Consider the following 20,882-nt stretch of genomic DNA (forward strand, 5'->3'; position numbering starts at 1 on the left):
GAGACGGAGAGGAAGAATGAGATCCAGCTGGCGTTTGCCATTTAGGTGAATGGGAGTTTGTCACTGACTTCAGTAAAGTCAGGCCTATTAACAAAGCAGTGCGCGTTCAGTGCCATACAGGTGTGGGGTCAAATCTGCCTGCTGTTACTTTCTTAACTTCGTGTGGTAAGGAGAACTGAGGTCTATAAACTGAGATACTGCTGCAGCTCAGGCACACGGGAAGGGGTTACCCTGGAAGGCCGGGCAGTCCTAATTAACAGCTCTACAACAAGGCAGTCTCCCACAACTCCAGCATATTGCCAGCACACAAAGCAATATTGGCTTTCTTGTGCTCATTGTGCTCGTTTGTCACACTTCCATGCATAACACCCATTTTGTAGGGCTACCACGATACACTTTGCTTTGGGTTTGTGCCTTTAGCATACCCTGAAGCAGACGCACAGCTCTTGTACAGCAGAGCTGATCCCTGCATGCCTGTAAATGCTCTGCAGAGCTCATCTCCACCTATACATAGAGCCCGATGAATTCTGAGCACACTGACCTCACTGTACACACAATATTCCTGGAGCCCAGTATGACTAAAATCCTGTATGTGTGGGGACATTTTAACATAATACATGCAAAAATTCGTAAGGCAACAGATAGGTGTTCCCAGGCCCCTGGGCATTCATGCACAAGCAGCTGCTGCACGCTACTTGTAATGAAAACAATTACCTATCATTAAACATACAAGGCACGTATTTCATTTTCCTTGTTTTGCCCAAGCAAAGACTGTGTTTCTAGGTCAAAATGTCCTGCACAGCCTCTTCCTTCCTACACAGCTCTCTTCTTAAAATTTGGTTATTAACATACTTTATTACCACATGTCTTGATGGTGTCTGCTTTTTGATGGCAAGCCATTTTACCCTCCATTACCTTTTCTATTTTATTTCCAGTTACTGGAATCTGAGGTTTGGTAAAATTTCATATGTGATATTAATATAATTCAGGAATTTTTGATTTTATTAAGATTTTCCAATGGATTCCTGATTGGCAAAGTCTCAAAAAATAAATGAAATCCCTCAGTTTTCCCTTCCCATTTTATTCTTCCCCAATGTTCCATTTCCTCTCTTACTTTTGTCTTGTCTTTTCTGCGCCCTCCTTCCACCTCCTGCGTTATGTCAGGACAGGCTGCACCAGGAAAGTCTGGTCATGTGAGTGCCCAAGAGATTAATTAACCTTTGTGCTTTTAAGTCTCCCGAGCAGTTGAAGTCAGAAAGAATCTGCAGCAGGACAATCTTTCTAGAAAAGCAGCAGGCTCCTCAGAGCCTTGTTAGATGTATACTTTGCCTTACTCTGATACAATCTCACTATTCTTTTTGAACTATTCACATATATAGTTTATAAACTGCAAAAATGGAAGCCTGCAGTAAACGCCAAAGCTGGTTCTAGTATTCCTTAGAGGTGTTTAGGATGCTGCAAGCCTAGAGCAGCCATCAGCCACAGACCCAATTCTGTTCCCGTTGAAATCACTGCAAGTTGTGACTGCACCAGCAGGGCTGCACATACGCAGATGTAGTCATTCTGCTTTAATTTTGCTTGCAGCCTTCTTGTGCAAATAAGGAAGTGCATTCTTGTGCACCTGCAGCAGGAGCCTGATGTCTCAGGAAGTGGCACTTCTTTATGCACCTTTAAGTACGAAAGCTAAAATCAAATGCTTGTAAATCACAGAATCACAGAATTGTAGGGGTTGGAAGGGACCTCCAGAGATCATCGAGTCCAACCCCCATGCCACGGTGCGTTCCCTGAATCCTTGATAATTAGGACTGCCCACAAAACAAACACCAGCACAGACTATCAGAGCGGGAAGGGATCACCAAGCCCCGCTCCCGGCCGCGCACGGGACCCACAAACGCTGCCTGAGAGCGGCGCCCCGCACAGCGCCGGCCCGCTGCCCGCTGGCGGCCGGAAGCGGAAGCGCAGAGCGGCGTCGGCGGCCGATCGTGCGGCGGTGCGGTGAGTGCGGCGCGCTGCCCCGAGGCGCCTCCCGCTGCCCCACGCGCTGCGCCCACCGGGCATGGCTGCGGGGAGCCGAGCGCGGGGCTGCCACCGGGCCGGGGGGCGGGGCGGGGCCGGGCAGGGGACGTTGTTGCGGTTTTAGCGATACACGTCCGTGTGCGCTGCTGCCGTAGTACGCGCTGTTTTGCAGGCAGAAGGCTCGTGGCTTCGGTTAACGGCGAGCTGTGAGTGTGGATGGATGGACGGGCGTAGTTTGCGCTTCCCGTGTTACGAATGCAGCCTCCTGCACGCATTGCTTTGTGTTATTCTCTTTCGTGTCAGTGTGTGGGAATAGGAGAGATGAGTGATGTTGAAGCTGTATCTCACTTGTACCGGCTGTACCTTTTTTTTTTGTATTTGCTTGTATTTTCTCCCTTCTTAAAAGCACCTCGCTGCCTTATAATGAGCAGACTGACAACGGGTCATGGACACTTTGCGTCTCCTCATTAGGGGAAGAATCCGAGTGGAAACTATTAATGAGTGTTTTCTTGTAGCGTTTCCATTCTTCCCGAGTCCGCAGCTCTGCTCTCACTGCAGTTTAATGTACAACGATATTACATGAAGCGAATGGTTCCACAGAACACACTGATGTTAGCAATTAAACGCGTGCACCTTGTCTTCTGGGTGAAGTGTTGCGTTTAAGATGATTGCACAACACGGCAGTGTGGAGCACGTGCCTGGTGTATGGTGCTGCAGGGCAGCATGAACGTGAAAGCCCCCAGGCCTTGGTTGCATTGCGTGATGTCAGAATCATGCAGGCAGCTTAATTCAGGTAAGGTGGACCCAGCTGTGCACAGCTGGCAACAAAATGGCCGTGCAAATCTTCAGCACAGAAGAGAATGTTAGTGTCCTATTCTGACTTTTCTATAGCCCCTCCCCAAAATGGACACACACCAGCAGTCTGATGATTGCCCTTATACCACCATTCGGACTGAATGTATCCCAGTGCAAATCCAGGCTGATTTGTCCGACTATTCTGTACCAGAAGGTGTTGGGCCATTGCAATCCCAATAGGAAAGGCACTCAGACTTAGCAAAGTAGTATCTCAAGTGCTGTTTATTGCATTTATAGCCCTATAAAGAAGGCAAATTGTGTGGGTAAGAGACATTCCTTCACCTCCTGGGCACCCTGTGTGCACAGCATCAAGCAGCTGTCCATGACACATGCAGTGTGCTGTGTAGGCCTGTTGTTTTGGTTACTGGAGCTGTTACAGGATTCTCTTACAAGAAAACAACTCACTTGTACTGCCAAACAGAGAAGACGCTCACGTGAGAACTTCCTGCTCTGTGAGATAAAGGCAAGGCCATGCAGGTGGCCTAATGACAGGTACCAAGTGGGAGCTGCCTGCGTGCTGCTCTGTTCTGCTGAGCATGTCCTGCATCTGTGAGGTGTGTGCAGCATGAAGGCCATGCTGTGTACAATGGTACATGCGAGGTACAATGCTGCTTGAGCCTGGAGCTACATAGGCTAACAGTGCTGGGGATCTCCATCTCAAAACATGTAGCTTGAGGAGCTGAGTGAGAAATTGAAAATATAAACTTTCTGTGTGAGGGCATCCATCAGTAGGTGCTTATTTGTAGGAGAAAGGTGGTAACAGCATTATGGAGAAGGCTGTTTTGGAGCAGTATTCTGTGTGCAGGCTTCTCTTTGAAGATACACATTCCTCCTGCATAGTCAGCCATTTAGCCAGCATTGTGTTCTTCCACTCTTGTTCTTGTCTGTGTGTTTTTAAGTAAATAGCATTCAGGAGTTTGGACACAGCTAAAATTGAGAAGTAACTTCCTCATCTTCTGCTGAAGTCAGCTGGCTGCCTTTGGAGCTCATCCTGAATGTGGTTTGTTTTTAACAGTTCGGCCAGAAAGATAGATTGGGAGGATGTTGGGACAGAGTATAAAAGCTTCCTCTTTGATAAAATCTATGAGCAGATTACTGTCTGCAGCAGCTGTAACGCCAGCAACAGGTAATGGAAGGTCCTGCTGGGGTGTATTGCATTTCACATGGAAAATGCATGCATGTCCTGGTGTTAAGCATGACAGAAGCCCAAGCCCAAAGTGATGTTTACCTTGTGCAGTATTTTCATATTCTCCCTTTAGTAATAGAAGAATGCTACTCCCTTGTGAATTTGTGATAAATCAGTATTACTATTACCTTCTGTGATAGCAATACTAGTTGTTATATTGTCTGTACTTGAATTGCATCTTAGGTAAGTTGAGTTCTTGTCAAATTGCCAGCAGAGTCCACAGGCAGATTTCCACAGTATGGGAACAGGAGACTTTTCAGCTCTTTAAAAGATAGCATCCCTTACCACTTGAGCAAGGAGATGGAAAAGAGCAGGATGACAAAGTCATTTTGGGGTTCAAAATGTGTAAACACATAAAGACCTACTGCTTTTTTGCACATGGCTGTTTATATTGATGTGTCAGAATTACTTAAAAATATGTGTTTATCACCAACTGCAGCAGTAATTAGAGCTTTTTCCTCAGTCAGCCAGTAGGGAGTTGGTAAAAGAGAAAGACTTTGTGCAGAAGTTCCATGGCCTTGCTTCTTTCTGTATCATCAATGCTTACAGCTGATTTGGAAGGGAGAGATTGTGTGTACTTCTCAAGTGGGGGAAAACTCATAGCTGTGCACTGAGAAAGAGATAAAAGAATAGGAATAAAGAGCCTTTCTTTCTAGTCTCTTTTATAGCTATAAGGTAATAGGTCTGGTTTGTACCACTAGAAGTTGTGAAGACCTTGCTTCACCTTTGTTCCAGTGTAATAACTAAAGCATTATCAAGACATGTGTGATTTTATTTATTTACTCTTGTATAGAAAAGGACATTTTATGTAATCTACTGAATTGCTGCAAAAACTCAATTTGCTCTTTTTCTTCTTGAAGCAAAAATGTCTGCAGGATGTGACTTTGCTGCACTCTACAATGGGCAGAAGATCCCTCTCATAGGACTGGGAACCTGGAAAAGTGAACCTGGCCAAGTAAGTAGGGAACAAACCACACATCAGCATCGTGTGCTCTCACCTGCTGTTTGCATTTTGTACACTTCTTCTGAAGATCCTGGGTCTGAGACCTGGATCCTGGACTGAGATGCATGTGAGAGGCTTCAAGACAGCAGCAGCAGCAGTAGTAGATCTCTTAAGACTCATTAAACCAGACCTCAAGCAGTGGTGCTCTGGGAGATGAATCCAGGAAGAGACCAATTAGTGCTGTAGTTACAGTATGGTGCCTGCCTTTGTAATCTTTAGGCTGCAGTCTGACCAGGCATCCCTCTGGCTTGATCTGGTGACTCAGTTGAAAGGATTATTTTGGGAGGCAAGAGCTCTAGTTGTTGCAATAAGTCTTATTTGTGTGGTCTGTCTGTGTTTAGCAGCAGAACTCGGAACTTGTTTGGGTCACCTTCCTTTTAGGCTGTGATGGCTAACGCGTCATTAGAGAGCCACTCTGTTTCTAAATTCAATTAAATGGCAAATGGCAGACTTGGAAACAAGTCTGTGTTTTATTGCAGACTGTCTGTAGGAATGTTTGCATGCTGTGGACTGTGCCTCCTGTTGTAATACTTTCCCTTGTCTGTCTTTTCCTTTCTTTTTAATTTAGTTAAAAGATAAATTCCGAGGGCAGACCTTGCCTTTCACAGCAGGTATACACAGAGTCCAGCAGGAGTGTCGTCTTGTTTGGAGGATTTCTTAATTGGTATTCTTCTTTTAATGCCTTTTGGACTTTGTGTACCACTGCATGTCAGTAAACATGTATCTTGCTTATGCTTTCATGTTAGCTTCACGATAGTTACAGGAGTAAGTCAGGTGGAACCGTGCCTGTGACAAATGGAAAGTTCAGAAGGCCTTCTTGAGATGACCCCTTGTGCTATTCTTTCTTGCCAGCTGGAGGAAAAGGTGGGAAACCAGCTATAAAAATTACATTTATTCAGAGTCACCTTCTTACTATGTTTCCTGCCCAAACAATTGTCAGGACAGTGGTTCTGTTTGGAACGGAAGCTGTAATGATGTGGAACCCAAGGCAGTGTGAGCTCTGTCAGCTTGCTAAATGAGGATGAGGGTGAACGTTCAGCTCTGTCACATCAGCTGCATTACATTTATTAATAAGCAGGAATGTAGTGGATGAATTTCTGCAGACCCAAGGTAGTTTAATGTGCACTGTACTAAAACAAATGCCTGAAACTAAACAAACAAAATATCAGCGTGTTGCTTTGTGCACTAACTGTCCTGAGGAAAGTGCAGTCTTACAGCCAAGAAAAATCCTGCTTGTGCTTAATATAAGCCTATCTCAGGTAGATTTTGCAATCCTAAGCAGCACTGCCAGCAGCTGAAGCCAGCAGGGATCTGCTGCTTAGATCTACCTGGGGTCCAACGGAAGTGAATGGGGGTCACGACTGTGGAGCAATTACTGCCTTCAAAGATGTGTTCCTTGAGTGTATTGAAGGCATAATCTAGAAAATGTATAAAATAGCCGGAGTTACAGAAGATGCTGCTATTCCTATGGAATAAATAAGTTCCTGTTTATCACTCTTGGAAATTGTTTGCATCCTTTTCATTTTTAATGGACGTTTATCAGATTCAGAAGCAGTAGCAATTTGGCAGAGCATCCGAATGGTTTACTTCTGAAAGGGTGTGATGGAGTACAGGGAGAGAACTGATTGTGAATTAAAGAGCAAGGGCCAAAGACCCACACAGGCAGAATCATCTTTGTATTCAATGCAGCCCACTCCCAAATACACCCTACTTATCAAACTCCCTTTTGTACAAGGGCTTAATTAGGAGCAAGAGTGGAAGCAGATTGCTTTTAAATTATTTCAAGTAAATATTTTGCAGGTTGCAGTTATTTTCTTTGCCAAGCTGTTTTTCAGTCTTGACCTCACTCTATTGATTAATTTCTTTATCATTGCCATTATAATTCCTGATCCTAAAGAATCCTTCAACTTGAAGCCAGATCTCAGCAATCCATGACAAAGGTACCATTGCAGCCCCAGTTTCATAGAAGGTGAGGTCAGAGGGTAAAAGAACTAGTGAATCTATTAGAGATTATTTAGAATAACAGGAGATAATTTAGAATAGCATTAAGTTTTTTTGCTTTACATGATCAAATGCTAAGAAGAGAAATTTGTTTTAGATGTTACCATAGGAACATGATGGAGAGCTATTGAGTGGAAGTGATACAGTACAAAAGCTTCTGAGCAGTAGCATGAGTGGGTCCAAAGACAAAAGTCCTTTGAGACTGGAGCATCAGGAATATCAGTGGCACTGACTATTAGCACTGGAGCTGTAATCCTTTAATGTTTCCTTCTCACAAGTGGGCCACACTTCCAGCCTGGAGGATGGAACGGCCTCATGTGCTGTGACAGAGGCTGGCTCTGCTGGGACAGGAGATGTGGGGCTGAGGGGGGCTGTATTTCTGTGTGAAAGTTCAGGAAAGCCAGAAGAGGAAATGCATACCTCAGAAAACCAGTCAGGCTGGGCATCTTGTGACAGCACTGCAGTTGTGGAGGAGACTGCTTAGGTCCTGAAAACCTTGCCAGAGCATCTAGAGAATCCTATCCTGCACATGGGAGCACAAATTCTCTACTACTGGGATATATTGAGGGAAGAACTTGGATTATATATCCGAAGTATAGGAGGCATAACTTGCTGCTTTGGGGAACTGCAAGCTACCATTCATATGGTGGTCTGAGTTCCTTCCTTTGCAGCAAACTGTTTGGTCATACTGCACCTGAATATCACGTGGCCTGATGATCTGTTTTTACTTAAGCTGTCTGACTCAACCAACGAAAGGAAAATTAATTCAGTAATTGCTCCTTCCACAGGCTGCACTAAAGGAAAGCTGAAAGGATCCTCTGGCTGTTATTACCATACAACACAAAATATCCTGAGGCATTTGAATCTCAGCATTATGCTGAGTCTTCCCCACCCCAGGAAATGCATGTACCTGCATGTCAAGAATACAAAAACTTTCTCCTGAAACAAAGTACTCCTCTTACACTCACATCCTTCTATTAGTTAATTGCCTCAAAGAAGTTCTTATTTATACACTTGCTCTTGATTATTTGCCTTTTGCATGGAACAGGACTTCTCAGTTCAGATGGGAATGTCTGAGTAGACTGAGAATAGTTTGCACGAGTCAAAATTGTGCCCAGATCCAAACCGTAGTTATGTGAGTGGTTCTAGTTTTTCAATGCTAGAAATAGATGAAAATGCTGATACTGAAATATGGCCTCTATTTTTATAACTTTGCAGAGGCATTTGGAGTGCCTTGCCCCTGGTTTTCTGCAAGTGGTGCCATAAAGTTTTATGGCAAATTTTGTTTCTGCTCGGATTTATAAAATAAAAACCAATACGTGATAGAGGAAATGAGAGATTAGTTCAGAAAAACCCCATGCTGGTTTCCCTTTCCTTTCTGCTATGCTTTCAAAAATAAAAAGGAGGGTGGGCACACCCCAAATTAAACAGAGCGTGCTTCTTCCCCTTGACTTCCGCCTTTATGGAGGGGGATATTCAGCTTTAAAAGCCTTTAGTCTGTCCCAAGTGATTTCAGAGTTCTTGTGACCTTGACTTCCCAGTAACCTTCTGAGAAATGTCTTGTCAAAGTGAAAGAAGGACTGTAAATACATCGTGCCAGAGAAAGGAAGAGCTGATTTCACTGCTGTAGTAGAAGTGCTTTGTCATTCTGGCTAAGGGCAACTAGTCTGAGTTCCACTTTTCCTCTCAAAATGCCAAAGAATGTAGTCAGAATATCCTGTGTCTGCTTTTACTGCAGTTCTTAACAGGAAAAGCAAATGAAATTCACCAGCAGAAGAGAGATCTCTTTAACATTTCATTCCCTCCTTTTTAGTTGTATCTGAAAGCAAGAGTCTGTAGTTGATTTTAATCACTTTGTTAGCTTTAAAATTGAAAATGCTGGTACTTGAGCTGAAAGAAAGCAATCAGGCTCCAGCCCTTGTTGACATGTTTTTAATATCTCTAACTAGATGAGTGCCCTATCGCATCAAGCCTCAGACAAAGAGCAACTTAATCTCCATCAGTCTCACGAGACTGGAGACAGGTCTGGGAAGAGCAGTGTATAGAAATCCTTGTACAGAGGTGTGCTCTGACTGTAGCACTTAAGAGGTGAACGGAGAATGTGTGCATACCGACCACTGGAAGTTAAATAGAATGGATTTCACTTAATGCTCTGTTTAAAGGGAGATGGTGACACAAGAGTAATTTCTTCATGCTTACACAATCAGATATTTACAATTTTCATTGAAAACCTCTACTCAAAAGCCACTTACACATCCTGGATGAGATGCCATTCTGTGTTTCCCTCTTTGTTTTCTAGCCTTGCTCCGTATCTAATGCCAGCATGTGACTATATACTTTGTACTTGTGCTTCATTAGAGCTTTCAACAGCAGAAACACATGCAAAGCGTGGTGCCTTGGTTCCAGCCATTCTGGCTGGTGGCAGCACCTTCTTCGTCAGAAGTGTGTAAATCAAAATGTGAAGTTGAGCACCAGCAGGAGATTCATGCAGGCCATGGGTTAATAACCACCAGTATAGTGACTGCTGTTGCTCAATCAGTGAGAACCAAACACACAAGAAAAATGTGCCATAAAGTGGCCTTATCTTAGAAGGTAAATAGTTGAACCAAACCTGAGCTCTGGAAATTACAAAATTAGAAACCTGGCTTTCCTTTTACTAGGGGAGAGCTTGTACCTTTCGAGCTTGGCTAACGTTGATTGATTGGCCGCTTAGTTCCACTGCGACTGTCTTGATAAATATCTGTTTGAAAACTGTTTCTTACAGCTCCTCTCATATGTAACAAACGTGTGGCAGCTATAGCCAAGAATGAATTTCCATTCTGTGCAGTAAGTTCTTCCATGCTTGCCCTGCATGTATGGTCCATTCTCACCTTACTCTTGGCGTGTCTGCTAGCACCTGGCTCTTTGCTCACAAAGGCTGTGCCATAGGGCACTCTTACCTATTCTGCTTGGGCTTCTGTAGCTCTGTACTTTGGCAGTGTTGCTCATTAAGTCCTCAGCAATTTGTTTCAGTTGTGTTCCTTGCCACTGGTCGTACTTGGTAATCTGTTTGTGATTACAGGTGAAAGAAGCAGTGAAATATGCCCTAAGTGTGGGTTATCGCCACATTGACTGTGCAGCAGCTTACAGCAATGAAGCAGAGATCGGCGATGCTTTCCAGGAATGCCTCGGGCCCAACAAGGTAAAAACACAAGAACCCCGTGACTGTATGTTGTATCAGAATTTACAGATGTGACCCGAAAGAGCAGACTGTGAATGTCTGTGGTTTTTCCTTCTGGTCCCAGCTGTTTGTTATTAACCAGGGCAGGCATGAAAGAGGGCTTTCTCTACTCTGGAATCATCCTGGCTGTCGGGAGGAGGAATGATTGCCTGGAATACTTGCAAGGAAGCTTAGAGAAAATGCCTTTTTTGAATTCCCAGATAAACACCTCCCCATCCAACAGCTAATTCATGGATTCAAAAAAGAGAGGTTGCCAGAATCAGCAGTTATAATAGAAAATAGGGGAGAATTTACCAGTTCAGAGTGTTGTGCAGTGCTGAGTAGCTGCAGCAAATTCAGTGACTGCTGATTTTTTTTTTAAACAGTGGCTGCATTTGAAGGTTTGGTAGCTGTGACTTTAGGGCCTGCACTGAGCTTCATGGCCGTAATGGAATGTAACTGACATTCCTATGAATTATCTCAGGTGAAATCTTCAAGTCATCCTTTTGCTCCTGTTTGCCCGAGGGGCCAGAAGAATTATGCATATGGCCTCAGAGCCCCTGGAATGAAAGTTCTTGTGTTCCTTCTTCTCTGGTCCTCTGCCCATTGCTGTGGGGCAATCTCTTTGTTAGGTGCTTAGCTGCAGAGAGGCTGCTTTCAGCTTGCCCCAGGGATTCCTTTGCACCCTTTAGATACTGGCAGCTACTATGGAGAAGCATAGGACTATTTTTACTCAGTTTGTATTAGCTAACTAAAGAATTTTTACAACGCTTTGCTTGTAGAACACAAGAGCTGATATGTGATCCACAAATATCTGAATGGCTGGAGGAGGGAAATGAAGGAATTAATCATTCCTATACACAGTCGACTTGAGTGTAATTTGGTCAAGAAGAGATGCCTTCTGATGACTTCAGCGTGTCAGACTTGATCTCCATTTCACATTTCACGCTTCCTAAATACCCATATTTCTATTTGATTCAATTTCTTGGTCTTATCCTTCTGATATGAGCCATTCAGTTCTTGGTGCATTCCTCCCGGAACTTAGAAATTCAAGTGCAGAGGTTTGGGGAAACTGCTTGTTTATTTTCCCACGTCCTTCCTTTGAGAAACATTCTCGGTTTATAACGTGATGAACGTGGCAAGTGAGCTGGCTGTGCCTTGACTGTGAATTGTTTAACAGAAATTGCAAAACGTACACGTGAATAAACCAGTAATCTTTCATTTATGCTGAGTAGTGGCTTTAACTCTTGAATTTGTTTGCAGTGTGTGGAGGGGTTGCTTTGTTGTGTCAGAACTTCTAGGGAATTGCTCAGCATTTGATGTATTTGGGGATGGGCTCACATATGTGTGTATTTCCCTTTTCTCCATCTAGCACGTTTCTGAAAGGTTTAATTTGTAGGTTCCACACGTTAACTTATTTAAACTTGTAAAGATATTTGGGGAATTGCTGCTGTTCTGTCTCAGCTCTCTCTGGTAAATTGTGCTCTCCTCCCTTTCTTAAAGGTTATTAAAAGGGAGGACGTGTTTGTAACATCAAAGCTGTGGAATACCAAGCACCACCCAGAAGATGTGGAGCCAGCACTAAGAAAAACACTTGCAGATTTGAAACTGGATTACCTGGATCTGTACCTCATGCACTGGCCCCATGCCTTTGAGTAAGTTCAGCCTGCCAAGGGCACAGGATGCAGAAGCCCCAGTTTTACATAAGTGGTTGGCATTCTGTCCTAAGCAGCTTCTTTCTGATTTGCGTCTTCCTTCCAGTGTAAGCTACCTGCAGGATGCTTTTGTGGGTGGTTTATATTGTAGCCCAACAGATGGATACAGACCCCTCTCTACCTGAAACCAGTGCATTCATTCGTATTTGATACATTCATCCACAGAAACTATTGTTCCTATTTAATTATTCTTCTTTGAGTTGGCTGGGAATTTGTTGTACTTATCTATGAAATGAAAATGAAGTACTTTGTAAAAAGGACAACACCTTTCACTGATAGTTATTAACTGTACTGGAACTGAGCACGTGCAATGTCATGGAGTCTGTAAGAAGGAAATGAAAATGGCCTCTTATGACACTTGAACTGCAGTCATCCTAAGATTTGAGGAAATAGGGGAAATTAAATGCTAGTTCCGTGTATCCTACAATCCTGCCAGAAGCAGTGATCATTGCTTTGTTTTCTTGTAGTCATGGATACTGTTGTTTTTTTCTTTCCTGTTTCAACAATCAGTAAAAAGAAGAGAAAAAAAATTCCTTCCCAGCTGTTTGCATGGACACTTCACTTACCAGGAGAAACCCTGTCAGACTCGGAGGGCTTCAGCCTATTTTGCAACCTTAAAACATTTTTCCCCTTCTGGTCATATGAACTGAATTTTTCCAAGCATACAACATTCGTGAAAGACACTCCAGTTCTAAATGTGTCCCTCATCACAACAGAATGAGGAAGTGTTTTCTAGCAGGGCTGGTCTGGAGGAAGAACTGCTATGAAAAATTCCTCCTATTTTGAAATAGGTTTGTTTTACAGTTGTTTGGACAAAAACATTTGAAGGTTGCTTTGATAATAGCACGGAACACAAGTAATGATGTCTGTGTAGGTATTGTTATTTGAACTGCCGCTGTTGTGGCAAACGTTGGCAAAACTAATGTTCAGATCTTCACCCTTTCTCATCAATAGAAGTGCACTCTCAGTTTTCTGTTAGCTCTACTTGTACTGTTTAGTGCCTGATTTCCTGCAGTGCCTACTGAGCTGGGAATGTTGCAGAAGATGTTATTTAAATGGAAATTAACATGGACTTCCAGATGGGAATCACAGTACCCTAGGTCTCGTGTATTAAGTGAGAGATACATTTTCTACTCTTGACATATGAGACTACTTTTCAAGGTTGAGGGCTCATATGATTATCAGATGGATAGATGTACAAACAAAAATGATGTGCACAAGAACGGGGTCCCCAGCTGCTGTTGCACGACATTCACTGCTTAGCTACAGCAACATAAGACAGTCTCAAGATCTGGGCTGGCAGTGCTGTGCAGTGGCCATGAGGCAGCGCTGGCACCTCTCTGAGCATGAGCTGCTCAGAGGCCTCACAGGCCTCAGGTATGTGCTGCTGTCACCTGACACAACCAGCTCCTTCCTGTGTGTGGCTCTGGGTGCTTAGTTGGTTTGTCTTTTGTTGAGTTGGTGTGACTAACTGGAAACACACCCATCCTACAAGCGACATGCACATGTTTAGACTTCTCTGAAAACCAGAGCTTGCACCAGTGCTGACACTGCTGCAGAATCCAAAGAGTGGGAATACCAGGCTGCTTTGCACTCAGTCTCTGCTACATAGCTCTTAAACCAAGATCCCTTTGGTAACAGCTCCAAACAGGCCCTTCGTCAAAAACAAACTGAACAACCAAGCTACTTTCTGGGTTGCAGCTCTAATCAACCTCACTGTGATCAAAGGGCTGTTGTTACACAGGCAGTGGCTGAACTTTTTTGTGTAGTCACTGCAGGCAAGCAGTGTGCTATAGGTAAGAGGTTTCAAGTACTATATCACAAGTTTACATAGGAAAGACTGTGTGTAAAATAATTTCTTGTAGGCTGAGTCTTCATCGTGGAATTTAGGAGAGAAATTTGCTCAGTTTGTACTCCAGCTTCCAAACTGTGCATAAGCTCAGGTATTCTTACGAGTACTTTGAACAAAGTTTCTTTAAGTGAAGATCTACTACAGAGATCGCGTGCCTTGCGTATTTACACTTTGCCTTTCATGCTGCAGACGAGGGGACAATCTCTTCCCAAAGAATCCTGATGGCACGATGCGTTACGACTACACTGACTACAAGGATACCTGGAAGGCTATGGAGAAGCTGGTAGAAAAAGGTCTTGCGAAAGCCATTGGGCTGTCAAACTTCAACAGTCGTCAGATTGATGATGTATTAAGCGTGGCTACTGTCAAACCAGCTGTGCTTCAGGTAAGATGAATAGAGGAGATGAGGACGAGGTGTACCTTCCTGGTTTTCCATGGGAGTGAAGAAAACCAATGCTGCCTGGTTAGTACAAGGAGTGCAGCTTCTGTTCTACAGGGAGGAGTATATCCATGCGTGCAGGAGTCACACAGAGAGTCCTTCCAGACAGGTGAATTAAATGGGAAAAAGGCCTGTATCCATGAACGTGGCCATTACACCTATTTAGTTGACAACTCTTCTGCAGAAAAGTTTGTTTCTTCCTCTGATGACCAATTTAGTCTACAGGAAAAAAAAAGATTGAGGGACTAACTTAAATCCCTCCTATAGAGCTCCCTTGCTCATTGGATGATGTGCTGGATACACGGAGATAAATCCAGCGTTCTAAGGTTAACCAATCTGTTTTTCTTTTACTAGAATCTTAGGCTACCATGCCATTTTTCATCTTCCTTGTAGTTACAGCCTCATAAGGTTTTCCAGAACCTGCAATGACCTCTTGTGATGTGTTTGATTCTGCTGAGCTTTTTACCTCCTGTTTATTTAGAGCTCTGTACTGATAATTTTTCTTTGGCCATTCTTTGTCGGTCCTTTTAATAGGTAGAATGTCATCCTTACCTAGCCCAGAATGAGCTGATAGCTCACTGCCAGAAACGAGGGCTGGTTGTTACTGCCTACAGTCCCCTGGGTTCTCCTGATCGCATGTGGAAACACCCAGATGAGCCTGTGCTTCTGGAGGAACCTGGGATCAAAAAACTGGCAGAAAAATACAAGAAGTCGCCTGCACAGATCATCCTCAGGTAACATTTGAGAGAGGGTGGCATCTGGGACCTGGCCTTAAATAAAGCAGAATACAAAAGTTCGAAGGCATCTACTTTAGAATACGTGTTTTTTCCCCTGTTATGTGGGGAGCTAGAATCAGAAAGTGCTAAAGCCCAAAAGCAAACCCAACTGCTGCTTGTTTTAGATTTGCATGTGGCCAGTTGCTTGAACCTTACAGCTCCTGCTACTGCATTTAAAAGAGCTCTAAGGAAGAGACTTACCTTCCTTCACAGTGAAGAACTGTTTGCTGCTTTGTGCTCAAGTAACAGAAGCTGTACTGAGAAACAAGGTGGTTGAGTGATATGCAGAATGTGATCAGCACTTTGTCAAGTAGCATTGGGTTTCTATCCTCATTATTTTGTTTGGCTTTGTATCTAGAACAATCTTGGGCAGCAGTAAGTTACCCTGCCAGCCGAACACGCTGAAGGCTTTGTTCTCAAGTCACCAGAAAATCACTTGGGGGTGTTGTATGTTTTACTATTTTTTGGTGGTCATGATAGAATTGATGTAAAACTGTTATGTACATTTTTCTATTTCTTGGGTTTGTGGCTCAACACCTGAAAACTGTTTGCTTGTTCAAAGGAATGGCCATCTTCCTTTCATCAGTTGTCTGGTGGCCGCTCTTTTGCTACATCCTAATACAATACTATGTTGGTCTTCCTCCGGGTATTTTGTTTGCAGAAACCATAAGTGCCATCTCTGCTGCCACTGATAATTGTTGAGCCAAAATAAATGTCAGGATTCTTGGGCAGCATGCATGGAAAATCTCACTCTTCCCTCCCCACAGATGGCAAGTGCAGCGTAAAGTGGTGATGATTCCCAAAAGTGTCACTCCTGCTCGCATCCTGCAGAATCTCCAGGTAAGCTCAGACAGAGATGGGGAGTCTCAGCAGTGTCCTCTCATGTGAGTAACATACTGTCCTGCTACAGCAGTCTGAGGCACGTGCTTTATACCAGTCAAAGTATGCGTGTGCATAGGAGAGAAGTTACAGATGTTAGGAAAACCAAAAAGTTTCAAGCAACATCGTGCATTTGTGTACAGAAATTATTGGAACATTAACTTGCAGTAATTCGGTGGGTCTCTGAATCACCTCCTGTGATTTTTTTTTCATCCCTCAATCAGACAGACTGGCAGGTTGCATGCTTGTTTTTAAGCAAGGATTTGTTTCTGCAGCTGTTAATTCCATTAAACCAAAGTCTGAGATGCAGTATGCTGCTAGAAAGTGCAAAAAACTCCAGTGAACACTGCAGTCAGGCAAGGTTTAGAGGGAACATTTGGAAGAACAGTGCCACTGTTCTTCATTTTTGTGGAAGAGAGCTGTGCGAGAGCTGTGCAGTGTTAGTGGTGGTTTAGAACTGGCAAGGATATGAACACTTCCGTTTTAAGCTTTTGTTTCAGCGTTTCTGGTGAAATTTATTTACTTGCAACTTCATATTTATAAACTGAACACAAAGTAATGCAGTTAGAAGCCAGGGTTTTTACAGGTGCAGAACTTCCACTGTTCAGAGCTGTGTGTAAATTCCTTCTGCTCAAGGCCAGGACTTTTACCAAAGTCAAAGATTCTTAAGGTGTCTGAAATGTAACAACTGGCAGTACTTTTCATTGGGTTTTAACACTAGGATCTTGCAATTCTAATATGGCTTGTAGGTTGTATTTTTTGAAAACAAAAAAGAAACGTTATGCAACTGCAGCTTAATTGATTGTGTGCATGTTGCCTCTGGTTCTTAACTGTCACCTGAAATTAAATGCTGAAATAGTTCAGTGTGTCACTGCTGCTGATACGTTCTGTCCTGGATTGCTGAGGGCTGGAATTTCACTCTGCAGAAATTCATGACCCAGGGGGATGTTTGTGGCTTCTAAAGGAAACAAAACCAAGAGGCAAAATTCAACAGAATTCAATATGAAAAGTTACAGTTACTGAACTAAGGCTCTTGCTTTTGTTCTTAGGTGTTTGATTTCAGTCTCACAGAAGAGGAGATGAGCCATATTGGAAGCCTGAATAAAAACTGGCGTTACATTGTGCCAATGCTTACGGTAAAATCCTCACTCTCTATTACTTCTGACTATGTGCATGTGGCCACAATGTGGGCTTTCTGTAGTTTTCTTTTTCTATATCCTGTCAGAACTACGTATCAGTTAGAGCATTACCTCTTTTCAGGGTATCTAAGCTGAAATAATTTTTCAAAAGAAAAGAGAGCTTCAAGGCCATGCTTTTACCTGTAGGACGACTTGTGTGTGTGTAAATATAAATTCCCACATCCCTGCAATCAAAATTCTCTTTGCTTATGGGTTGGGAGTTTGTACCAAATTGCCAGCTTAGCTGCTCGCGTGTGAATGTGGTAGTGACAAACACACCTGCTGCTGACAGGATGTTTCTTTCAAGTGTTCTCCTACTTGTGCTGCAAAGTTGTTTTTTGGTAACAAAGCTGCAAAAAGCATTTGAACATGGCCTGGCTCGGACTATCCAGGAACAATGCATGTGGTTTTGTTAGCTGGGAGATGTGATCAGATCAATGACACACAGAGAAGAGATGAAATACAGTTCAAAGTGCTAGCTCATCCAGCTAGATAAAGGTGTGAGTGTGATGCAGCTGGGCTTCAAAGATATTGCCATACTGACAGATAATAAGACAGGAAGATCCGAGATGAGAAATGTTACGCTAGCTGTAAGATCTCAAGCGGAGCCTTTTGTCTCCAGCCCATCCCTTCCAGGCGCATCAGAAAGAATTTTCATCATCTGTGAATTAAAATGCCTGTCTAACCTTTCATGCCTGTTTCCTTTATGAATCTAATTTATAGTGTCTGGATTTCAAAGTGTGATGTGGCAGTGTCATAACTGATGAGACGGTTTTCCCTTGCTTTACCTTGCTGGTACATGACCACAGAGTTTCATAGTTGTGCCACTCCTCTTCACCTTGTTGTTTTGCTCTAAGTCTGGTGTGAATCTATTACATTGCATGTAGGCAGTTCAAGACGTTTTACATTTGAACAGATCATACCAGGATAGAGGCTGGAAATTGTTTACCCATACCTGGTATCAGCCTGACATCCAAACTTCTGGAAACACAAGCTAAGAAATATACATAAGCAAAAGTGAATGACTAGCAAGCCAGGACAGGAGGAGAGGTGGTGCTGTACACATAATCTGTCCTTTCCTGATAGCTGCTGTTGATCTACAGTGTCTTCGCTGCTGATTTACTCCCTTTGTCCTTCAGATTCCTGGGGTAGTCTGGAAACAGCTGTATACAGCATTGCTTCTGGCAGCTGCTGTTTTGACATGCAAACACAGATACCTGAAGAGCTGATCCGAGTAGGGAAAATATGCAGGAGAAAGTAACTGGGACAGGAGGAGGTGGGAGAGATAAGAAACGTGAATTCTAGGAACTTGCAGTTGTTGGCTCTCAGAAGCATATGAGAAAACATGAAGATAGTTTTGTCCATAGTTTTAAGTACTGCCTTCAGCTGACAGTTTCATTTCACCTTAACTTTATTTTAAACTGACCACCAGCCGAGTATTAAACCGTAGCATCCTGGTTTTGTGCTCTCGAGTGCCCCCAGGTGACTATTCTTACACTCCCCTGGTTCTTGTAAATAAGGATTCCAGTCGCTTTGAAATGTGGGATTTAATCTGAAAGCTAATAGAGGGACTTGCTAGAAGATACTTGATGTGAAAGTACCTGTGATTGCCTCTGCCCCCATCACATTTTGAGTGATACCGAATATCACAGTAGTGTAAAAATCACACGTATAAAAATCAATCATGTGTCTAACAGGACTTTTACTCAGCCATTATGTGCTTCGTATAAGTTTTAGCTGAATGATGCTACTCACTTGTGGAGATGCATCTTCTTGCTGATGCACATAAATTTCCTCAAACATCACAGATTAGGAGCAAGGTTTTACTCCAGCTCCCAGTAAATGGGGATTTTGCAGTGGACTTCATACACCTAGGAATGCAATGTGTGTGTGTGTGTGCTCAGTGTTGGGACATAGAAACTGAGACTTCTGTGTGCCTACATCTGCATTGGGCCACCCAAAGTCTTTGTTTCATTATCAACAAATGTTAGTTTCAGTATTCCCATTTTGCAGCTGGAAAAAAACTGGTTAGTCATGAAAATGTTCTTATAGTTGGTGTGTTATTAAAAAGTGCTAGGAAAGAGTTCAGTGACACTGGTGTTTCAGAGTATGATCCACATGTTAAACTGGCAGTCCATCAGCTCCATCATGAAAAGATGGGCAAAAGTGCTCACTTCTGCAAAGTGCTGTGAAGCATGCACACTGCAGCAGTTATTCAGTCATGGCTACCAGGCAAAATGCTTAACTACTCTTAGTTTGGTTCTTCAGTCCTAAGAAGCTGGAAGAGAGACTCTTGCTATAGGCTACAAAAATTATTTCTTTCTAGAATTGCTAAGAGGACTTAGGAGTAGAGGGAACAACTCTTGATTAAGCTCAAGAAGGTCTCCCAGATATTTGACATATGAAGATTTACCAGTTGAAACCATTAGAATTTGAAAAAGAGAAAGAATGGATCTTTATCTTTCTGACATGTGTCTGTCTGCTTACTTCACAGGTGAATGGAAAGCCAGTACCAAGAGATGCTGGACACCCCCATTATCCCTTCAACGATCCCTATTAACTACTTGGAAACAAGATGCTAGAATAACATGCTCCTCTATACACTTTTCCTACACAGTAATTAGTGCCATAATTTGTCCAAGAAACGCCCAGCCCCATCTGTACAAGACCTTTCTTCCCAAGTAGGCTTTCTTACAATGTACTGCTTTTGATTAACCTTCTTTCTGGAGATCCTGTAGCTTCCATGTCAGAGTTTGTGGATTTATTACAATGACTGCAAGCTTACCCTGGGGAGCATCAAATCTTTTGGCATTAGATAAAGAGTGGGAGAGTCTAAATTGAGTTCCAAACATCGTTATCAGGCAAGGGCAGTGCTTTGGGTCTGCCTGCTGAACGGTTTTGAAATCTTTATTACCATAAGTGGGGAAAAAAAAAGGAAAAGCATTTTCAGACTAAACAACTGCTCAGCTATCAGCTTCAGTATCTTCATTAATACTTTATACAGGGAATACGGTAAAATGTGCTGCATTTGCACTTTGTCCATAAAACATGGGTTAAAACCCAAGTTGCCAGCCATGCTGCGTGCTTTTTATCCTCTTTGGAATACCTGTGGGACTTAAAACTCTCTCCTTTTTTCTTTCTCTTTTAATTTGTCTGTTGATTTGAGGAGAATAAATGTGTGCCCTTGGAGCAGGCCTTCAGGGCAAGCATCTCCACTGCTTGCAGAATGGATAGCTCTAGCTCTCAGACCTTCCTCTCCCACCAGCCTCAATACTATTACGCCTTACAGAAATCCATCCTACCTTTCCCATGAAGCTGTCCTGTGTCTCTTTACCAAAGATATGCAGTCTGAGTTCTGGGAGGTGGCGCGGCGTTTTCCTGCATGTACGGTTATAAATGAAGAAATAAATTGTCAGAGCAGCCCTTCGTGTCAGTGTGCCTGATGTCTGCCTGGGCTACCATAACAGGGCCCTTACCTGCGCCCCTGCCTGCTGTGTTGCTGATTTTCTGAGCGCTGCTCAGGGCCGAGCAGGGCTGGAATGCTGCACCGAAGGTGTTTTGTTCCGTTTCAGCCCTTCACGACCAGCCCTGCCATCGAAGTACGAAGAAGCTGAGCTCTGAGAACACACGCAGCTGCACGGTGATCCCACCTGCGGCCTTAGCAGAGGAACCGATACTTTGTTTTGGTTTTCTCCGCTTGTTAGATGATCGGTGCCGGCTTGCTTTGGCACGGGCACGGCCGCGGGGTTTCTTAGGGCCTTTCGTAAGGGACTCTCAGCCCCG

At 43.4% G+C, this 20,882-nt stretch overlaps 1 protein-coding gene across 1 annotated transcript; it reads left to right on the plus strand.

Annotated features, from left to right (window-relative positions):
* The first annotated feature begins 1,911 nt into the window (after positions 1-1,911).
* Positions 1,912-20,522, plus strand: AKR1A1 (aldo-keto reductase family 1 member A1). The gene is made up of 9 exons (XM_042819258.1): positions 1,912-1,995; positions 4,918-5,012; positions 10,123-10,242; positions 11,764-11,915; positions 14,017-14,212; positions 14,801-15,000; positions 15,810-15,882; positions 16,971-17,057; positions 19,594-20,522. The coding sequence occupies exons 2-9, from the start codon at positions 4,923-4,925 to the stop codon at positions 19,657-19,659; spliced, it is 984 nt and encodes a 327-aa protein (XP_042675192.1). The 5' UTR covers positions 1,912-1,995; positions 4,918-4,922; the 3' UTR covers positions 19,660-20,522.
* Positions 20,523-20,882: the final 360 nt, after the last annotated feature.

This window comes from Centrocercus urophasianus, unplaced genomic scaffold (genome assembly GCF_019232065.1).
Source record: "Centrocercus urophasianus isolate 14NV4802_14NV808 unplaced genomic scaffold, USGS_Curo_1.0 seq_18, whole genome shotgun sequence".
NCBI lineage: Eukaryota > Metazoa > Chordata > Aves > Galliformes > Phasianidae > Centrocercus > Centrocercus urophasianus.

Bases quoted from the DNA above. Each gene is read 5' to 3' on its own strand.
- AKR1A1 (XM_042819258.1), top strand. From the start codon at position 4,923: ATGTCTGCAGGATGTGACTTTGCTGCACTCTACAATGGGCAGAAGATC. The intron at 14,213-14,800 runs GTAAGATGAATA...TCCTTTTAATAG, and splicing joins TCAAACCAGCTGTGCTTCAG to GTAGAATGTCATCCTTACCT. The intron at 17,058-19,593 runs GTAAAATCCTCA...CTTACTTCACAG, and splicing joins ACATTGTGCCAATGCTTACG to GTGAATGGAAAGCCAGTACC.